Raw genomic sequence first — 8,682 nt, 5'->3', positions numbered from 1 at the left:
TTGTGTGCCACACAGCCTGCCCCACATCCCCTGAGGTCAGCTGCCCTCAGGTATGGTGGAGTAGCTGTCTCACAGCCTGTGTTAAAGTAAGATCCAGCTTCTGTGCTTCAAATGGGGCAGCGGTGTGGGTGTGTCATCTTGCCCTGTGCCTCAGGCAGCAGAATGTCTTTAAGTGGCCCTGCTCCTTGAAGACAGATGATGCATGTGATGCTGAAGCAGACTCTAGCTCAGGAAAGCTTATTCTACCAAAGAATAAAGGTGCCCCAGGATTCCTTGTTGATTTTACTGCAATAGACTGAGACCTCTCCTCTGAAATTTGTCACAATATGATTCCCCTTTTGCATCTGTATTCCTGGACAGCTGAAAAAAGCAGACCTTGTTGGCATCCGTCTGTTTCAAGACACAATGGAAGAGTGCGCCATCAGGGGTAAAGTCATACCACTGGAGAATGACAATTCCTGTTGTAGCTATAGAGACCAATAAGGTCTTGCAGGGCAGCAGCTGAAGAAGGAAGCAAAAAGGGTTTTCTTGTGTGAGTGTTTCTTTGTGGCTGATTAGCTGCTCTCCCTGTGCAAAGGTCAGAGGGGGCAGGGTTTCTGTTGAGGCAGGTGATTAGCTGTGGGAGGAGCTTATCAGAGCTTGCAGGGCAGCGGCGCGCGCAGTTTGATCCATCTTTTAGATTTAGGGGAGCTAGTCTCAAACGTTTGTTGGGGGAGACCTAGGTTTTTTTGGGGGGGGAGTTATTTGTCCTATCTTCACGCTTTTTATGATGGAGGACCGCTGTAGCCACCCCCAATGACACGTTCTCAAGATGGAGGGGGAGGGAACAGCTGCAGTCGCCTGCGGTTCCTGCGCAATGTTTGCCATCTTGCCAAAGGTTGCAGGCAGCTTTACCTGCAGCAATTGCATGTTGACTGCCCTCTTAGAAGACAAAGTCCAGCAACTGGAGGAACGTGTAGCTACGCTCCAAAGAATTAGAGAGCTGGAGCTCTTCTTGGAAGCAACAGAGCACACCGTCTCCACCAAGGAGGAGACAGGGGACTCCCCTGAGAAGGAGGCTAGTTCACCAACACAGGAGCCAGATATATGGAGAAACATGACTCAAAGAAGTAGGAGGCCCAGGGTTCGCTCTGATTGTTTAGAAATACACAATCGCTTTGAGGTCCTCTCCCCTAGCATGGAAGACGAAGAGCAGACTCCATTTGAGGATCTCTCCCTCATTACAGTCAATCAGGTATATGAAGACGAGCAGCAAAGTCAGTCCTCAGGGAATGTGCAGGCGACCTTGGAACGGACAGCTTGGAACGGACAGCAGAGGCTTGACAACCATATGTCAGGAGTGCTCTGATGGTGTTTCCTGCTTGGCAGGGGGTTGGACTCGATGGCCCTTGTGGTCTCTTCCAACTCTATGATTCTAGCTCACGGAAGATCCCCGACCAAACCTAAGAGGAGGCGTGTAGTGGTGATAGGGGATTCCCTACTGAGGGGAACAGAAGCAGTGATCTGTGGGCCTAACAAGATGTCTCGGGAAGTGTGCTGTCTCCCCGGGGCTAAGATCCAAGATGTAACTGAACGACTGCAAGGAATCATAAAACCCACTGACAAATACTCTTGGTTCATGTGGGAACCAGTGACACTGCAAGCAATAGCCTCCAGAAGATCAAAAGAGACTACGAGGCTCTGGGCAGGAAATTGAAGCAATTAAATGCACAAATTGTCATCTCATCTGTCCTCCCAGTTGAACGACGTGGCCCAGGGAGAGAGGGAAAAATAGTGGAAGTGAACAGCTGGCTTCGCAAATGGTGTAAACAAGAACGGTTTGGATTCTTAGATCACGGACTGCAGTTTCTTGAAGATGGACTTCTGGCAAGCGATGGGCTGCACCTCACAACGGTTGGGAGAAATGTTTTTGCCAAAAATCTCAGAAACCTCATCAGGAGGGCTTTAAACTGACTAATGTGGGGGAGGGAGACAGTGCTCCTGAAGGTAGGAGTCTATCAATTGATGAAGATGATCATCCAAATGTCATAGACCAAATGGAGCAAACAGCACGCAGACCTAGTGGTGGGAGGAAAAAATCCTTAAATAAGAGGCACGGGGGAATGATTAATGGACTTCAATGTCTGTACACTAATGCGCAAAGCATGGGAAATAAACAAGATGAGCTTGAGCTCTTGGTACAGCAAACTAAATATGACATAATAGGCATCACTGAAACCTGGTGGGATAAGTCCCACAATTGGAATGTAATAATGGAGGGATACAATCTATTTCAGAGAAACAGACCAGACAAGAAAGGAGGAGGAGTGGCGTTATATGTCAGGGATGTGTATACCTGTGAAGAGATCCAAGATTTAGAACCTCAAAGCCAAAGTGAGAGCATTTGGGTCAAAATTAAGGGAGAGAAGAATAACAGTGACCGCATGGTGGGAGTTTACTATAGATCCCCAAGCCAAACGGAGGACATAGATGATGCCTTCCTGGAACAGATGGCCAAGCATGCAAAAGGAAGGGAGATAGTAGTAATGGGGGACTTCAATTACCCGGATATTTGTTGGATGTCAAACTCAGCCAAGAGCATAAGGTCAAACACATTCCTCACTGGCCTTGCAGACAACTTCATTGTCCAGAAAGTGGGAGAAGCAACAAGAAGAACAGCCATTTTAGATCTGGTCCTAATCAATGTTGATGACCTGGTTAGTGGAGTAGAAGTGGAAGGATCATTAGGCGCGAGTGATCGTGCTCTTCTGAAGTTTACTATACAGCGGAAAGGAGCAGCCAAGCATACTAGGACTCAATTTCTTGACTTTAAGAAAGCCGACTTCATAAAACTTAGGGAAGTGCTGGGTGAGATCCCATGGACAGTAATACTAAAAGGAAAGGGAGTTCACGATGGCTGGGAGTTTGTTAAGAGGGAGATAGTAAAAGCACAACTTCAGGCAATACCAATGAGACGGAAACATGGAAGATGCCTAAAGAAGCCAGGGTGGCTATCTAAAGAACTTTTAACTGAGTTAAGATTTAAAAAGGATGTGTACAAAAAATGGAAAAGGGGGGAAACCACCAAAGAGGAAGTCAAACAAATAGCCAGCATGTGTAGACACAAAGTCAGAAAAGCTAAAGCACAGAATGAACTCAGGCTTGCTAGAGAGGTTAAACGCAACAAAAAAGGCTTTTATGGGTATGTTCGTAGCAAAAGGAAGAACAAAGAAACAGTGGGGTCACTCAGAGGAGAAGATGGTGAAATGCAAACAGGGGACACAGAAAGGGCTGAACTCCTCAATGCCTTCTTTGCCTCAGTCTTCTCCGATAAAGAAAACAATGCCCGACCTGAAGAATTTGGAGCAAATGATTCAGCAGAGGAAACACAGCCCAGAATAACTAAGGAGATAGTACAAGAATACTTGGCTAGTTTAGATGTATTCAAGTCTCCAGGGCCAGATGAACTGCATCCAAGAGTATTAAAAGAACTGGCAGATGTGATCTCAGAACCACTGGCATTCATCTTTGAGAATTCCTGGAGAACAGGCGAAGTCCCGGCAGACTGGAGGAGGGCAAATGTTGTCCCTATTTTCAAAAAGGGGAAAAGAGAGGACCCAAATAATTACCGCCCAGTCAGTCTGACATCAATACCAGGGAAGATTCTGGAGCAGATCATTAAGCAAACAATCTGTGAGCACCTAGAAAGGAATGCTGTGATCACCAATAGTCAGCATGGATTTCTGAAAAATAAGTCATGTCAGACTAACCTGATCTTGTTTTTTGACAGAATTACCACCCTGGTAGATGAAGGGAACGCAGTGGATGTAGCCTACCTTGATTTCAGCAAGGCATTTGACAAGGCGCCCCATGATATTCTTGTAAAGAAGCTGGTAAAATGCGGTCTTGACTATGCTACCACTCAGTGGATTTGTAACTGGCTGACTGACCGAACAAACCCAAAGGGTCCTCATCAATGGTTCCTCTTCATCCTGGAGAAGAGTGACTAGTGGGGTGCCACAGGATTCCCGGTCTTATTCAACATCTTTATCAACGACTTGGATGATGGACTCAAGGGCATCCTGATCAAATTTGCAGATGACACCAAACTGGGAGGGGTGGCTAACACCCCAGAGGACAGGATCACACTTCAAAACGACCTTGACAGATTAGAGAACTGGGCCAAAACAAACAAGATGAATTTTAACAGGGAGAAATGTAAAGAAATGCACTTGGACAAAAAAAATGAGAGGCACAAATACAAGATGGGTGACACCTGGCTTGAGAGCAGTACATGTGAAAAGGATCTAGGAGTCTTGTTTGACCACAAACTTGACATGAGCCAACAGTGTGATGCGGCAGCTAAAAAAGCCAGTGCAATTCTGGGCCTCATCAATAGGAGTATAGCATCTAGATCAAGGGAAGTAATAGTGCCACTGTATTCTGCTCTGGTCAGACTTCACCTGGAGTACTGTGTCCAGTTCTGGGCACCACAGTTCAAGAAGGACACTGACAAACTGGAACGTGTCCAGAGGAGGGCAACCAAAATGGTCAAAGGCCAGGAAACGATGCCTTATGAGGAACGGCTAAGGGAGCTGGGCATGTTTAGCCTGGAGAAGAGGAGGTTAAGGGGTGATATGATAGCCATGTTCAAATATATAAAAGGATGTCACATAGAGGAGGGAGAAAGGTTGTTTTCTGCTGCTCCAGAGAAGCGGACACGGAGCAATCGATCCAAACTACAAGAAAGAAGATTCCACCTAGACATTAGGAAGAACTTCCTGACAGTAAGAGCTGTTCGACAGTGGAATTTGCTGCCAAGGAGTGTGGTGGAGTCTCCTTCTTTGGAGGTCTTTAAGCAGAGGCTTGACAACCATATGTCAGGAGTGCTCTGATGGTGTTTCCTGCTTGGCAGGGGGTTGGACTCGATGGCCCATGTGGTCTCTTCCAACTCTATGATTCTATGATTCTAAGGGATAGACATGTTTTATTGCAGCTGGGGCAGATGAAGGCATCCAGATTTGCTGTTAGAGATGCACCATGGTGTTTCTTCTCTCTGTACTCCTCTCAGTAGTTATTCTGTAGTCACTGGTGTGGATACACAACCTGTAGGGTTAATGTTGCCAACTTTCATGTCACAATTGCAGACATCTTTGTATCACAGAGTTGGTCTGTCAACAGGTTTGGTGTCTGAAGCCAGCTCCCCACAAAGCACATCCCTGGGGATCCTGCCATCTGCCGTTCTATGTACATGACCAAGCCAGCGTAGAGGTCGCTGACATAAAAGTGCAACCATGCTGGGAATGTGAGCTTGGGAGAGCTCATCTAGACTATGTCCTGCCATGTGATGCCCAAAATCTTCCTGACAGCACATATGCAGACCGCACTGAGGCGTCCTTCCTCTGATAATACAGCTGGTTATAAGTTATAAGTTATAAGTAAGGTAGCACGGCATGAATCACTTCTCCACATTTCTTTGAACAGCACAGGCAGAGATTGCTCAGCAGAGAACACACCTTGGGGCATTCCGCTCCCCCCTCCTCTTTTACCTTCCCTGAGCTCCGCCCCACAGCGCAGTCGGCTCTTGCGATTGGTTGGGACGACGCCGAGAGCCTATCCTCAGCTGACTCAATGGGAACCAGCTCTTGGGGTTTTTTTATTTCTTTATTTTTTGCAAAAGTTTCAGTTTAGGCAGAAAAACCTGGAGAAATAGGGCGCTGGAGCAGGGCTGACAAGAGGAGTAGAGAAGCGGTGGTAAGGTGCAGGAAGAAGAGGCGCAGGAAGAAGCGTGGATTAAAAGAGTTAAAAGAAGACAAGGAGTTAAACGAAGAGGCGAAAAGGAGAAGGAAGAGGAGGGTCTGACGAGCAAGGCTGCAACTGCTGTAGCAGGGACCACGTTTCCTGCGCTTTTGGAGATAAGCGCAAAAAGGCGCAAAAAGAGGGAGCCTTTTGTGGAAAGTGGCAGCCCAGGAGCAACCCCAGGAGTTAAGGGGGCTGCTGGGTCTGGGGTTCCCCCCGCCCCGAGCTGCAACATCTCCTTGGAGGCACGGATCGCCACCAGCTGGCGCTGTTCGCGGCTGGCTGGGTGGGCGAAGAACTCATTTGCAAATTGACCGCCCCGCTGGTTTGCCCGAACCCTTTTTTGCAAGATATTTTTTAAATAAAGGAGTTTTGGTAGGCAAGAAAACGCGTCGAAGAACTCGTCGAAGATGAGACAAGATGTCTGACAAAATGTCTAGCTTTCTGTACATCGGGGATATCGTCTCCCTCTACGCAGAGGGCTCGGTGAACGGCTTCATCAGCACTCTGGGGTAAGGATTGTGTGAACGGGAGGATCCCGCCGCGGCGGAGGGATGCGCGGGTGCGGGTGCGCGCGCCTTTGGTTACCAGCGCCTTGCTTTTAGAAGACCTTCCCTGTGCGCTTTTTGCAGTCCTTGTTTACTTTCGATTTCCTGGGGAGCTACCGCTGTTCAGCCTTCTTTGACTTTGAGAGAAAAAGGACACCAAAGTTGTAAGGCACAGGAAGCAACAGCTGGAGAGGAATGGGCAGCGGCCGCAACCCTAGCACTGAAGCTTCTGCTATTGCGCTGCGTAAAGAGAGGAAGAGAAAAAAACGTAGGAAATTATTTTAAGAAGCCGGGTCTCTTAAACTTCGGGCAACTTCGCTGCGTGCAGCCGTAACCGCGCGCTGGCCCAGCTGAAAGTGAGAGCGGCGGCGATCTAGCCAAAAGAAACAGCAATTTTAAGACGCATTTGTATCCGTGGGAAAGGGGTTGCAGTGCAGTTTTGTCCACGTCTGCCCTGTTGAGTTCAGTGAGACTTACCTCTAAGTGAAGTGGGTTACGTAGGATCGCAGCCTTAAGCAATGTGCTCAATTTTGCCAGAGATCAGTGAGATTAAAGCGCTTACCCTTGCACACCTGAGCCTATGAACGCTTGCCGGAAGTAAGCTTCGCTGCTTACTTCCCAGTAAACACGCACGAGACTGTCATTTCTTATTTTCCCGCTGCTGCTGCAGTACTGATGGCTAAGCTATTTACTTACTGTTGTAAGTAAATGCTGATACCTTTTTTTGTTACATTCTGTACATTACCTATTTGAATCTAATAATCTGCATTAGCTAGAATGTGCATTTGATTTTAAAACGTCCTTTTCAGTTTGTTTATCCCACATTCACAGTGTTCATATGTGTACCTAAATAGCCCAGGAGAAGCACAAAAGTGTCTTCAGTATCATATGTGAAAATATATTTTGGTATCAAAGCATAATAATAATAATAATAATAATAATAATAATAATAATAGTGTGGGGAGAAATTGGTCTCATTGTTTTTTTATAGGTTTTGAAAGATCTTATTTTAGCTGCTGCAAACTAAGGGAACTGCAGATTTTTCTTTGCATAGTCAGTTCACATGTGCATAATCACTGACCATAGCATTGTGATGACTTTGCTCCATGTGTATGTCTTCCCATGATGGGAGATACACTTTTTTCTTTTAAAGTAACCCTCTGCTCAGTTCTTTAAACAATAAGCCATTTAAGCATGACCAGGAGCCTGTTCTCATGGATGTTAAAAGTTTATGGGTGTGCAGTTTATTCACCCGAGTCAACTGAGGTGCCCGTTTTCAAGCAGGGGGCTTATTGCGTAAACAGCACTTCCTGCTGAGGTTTCTGCTTTCATGCGATTACTAAAACAACAGCTCCTCTCTGCAATAGCTGCTTTCACGATAAGCTTTTCAATCAATCAGCCTGATAATAGTTACCATGGCATAAACCTGGCCCGTAAAAACAAAAAGATAGTCATTATGCCACTGTTGATGTAAGAACTACTTCAAACTTTGTGGTATACTTCATAGGTATAGTGAACAGTGACTACCACAATTTATCCAAGGGAATGTGGGCTGAATAACTGTACTTCATTGAATATTATAGTTGACAAGCCTCCAGGTTTCCACAGTGCATTGGTTTCCAGGTTTAATGTCACATTTCTGTTCTCATTTTTGTATCTGTATCTGAATAGGTTGATGCAGATAGTCTCCACAAAGAGATGTTCCTGGCCTGTATCACTTGGAATTTCAAGGGGGCTATTGTTGAATGCTTCCCTGTACACACACAAAAAAGACTTTATTCACATAGAAAACTAGATGTCAGGAAGGTTTATAACTTACCCTTTCCCCTAATGTGTTAGTTCTCTATAGGTTTGAATGGGGGAGCATTTAAAACTGATTTGCAGTCTGAATTTGTGCAGTCTAGGACAGACAAAAGGAAGTACTACTTCATACAGCACATCATAGTTAAGCTATGAGGTACAGTATCACAAGATGTAGTGATGGTTGCCAGCTTGGAAACCTTTAAAATGAGATTAGGCAAGTTGATGGCATGTAATGCTTCCAGTGGCTACTCTTCCAATTGCTGCGGAGCAGGAGACTGCTGTTGTGGTCCTGTCTGCTTGTGGGTTCTCCATAGGCATCTGGCTGGGCCCTGTGTGAAGACATTACTGGGATAAAGAGTCTTTGGTCTGACTCAATATGGCTGTTGTTCAGTTTTATTGCATGATCTCAGTTAATGACTGCAGTGGCAGTAGCCGCCCAGAGTGGCTGGGGAAACTCAGCCAGATGGGCGGGGTATAAATAATAATAATAATAATAATAATAATAATAATAATAACAATAATTGCAACTTAACCTACACTGTGTATTGTTACT

General features: G+C 45.9%; 1 protein-coding gene across 5 annotated transcripts in view; it reads left to right on the top strand.

Annotated features, from left to right (window-relative positions):
- The first annotated feature begins 5,562 nt into the window (after window positions 1–5,562).
- The window catches only part of ITPR2 (inositol 1,4,5-trisphosphate receptor type 2), a 370,362-nt gene continuing 367,242 nt past the window's right edge, over window positions 5,563–8,682 (top strand). For 2 of the 5 annotated variants that reach the window (XM_081023379.1, XM_081023378.1), the window contains exon 1: window positions 5,563–6,290. In XM_081023379.1, coding sequence (XP_080879505.1) covers window positions 6,199–6,290 — 92 coding nt within the window. In that variant the 5' untranslated portion in view covers window positions 5,563–6,198. The remainder of the gene's footprint in view (window positions 6,291–8,682) is intronic. The other 3 variants (XM_081023377.1, XM_081023376.1, XM_081023381.1) reach the window with 2 other exon arrangements.

The sequence above is a fragment of the Podarcis pityusensis genome, assembly GCF_964106645.2.
Source record: "Podarcis pityusensis genome assembly, chromosome: 10".
Classification (NCBI taxonomy): domain Eukaryota; kingdom Metazoa; phylum Chordata; class Lepidosauria; order Squamata; family Lacertidae; genus Podarcis; species Podarcis pityusensis.
The sequence above is the reverse complement of the archived record's forward strand: the minus strand, read 5'-3'. Positions and strand labels throughout refer to the sequence as shown.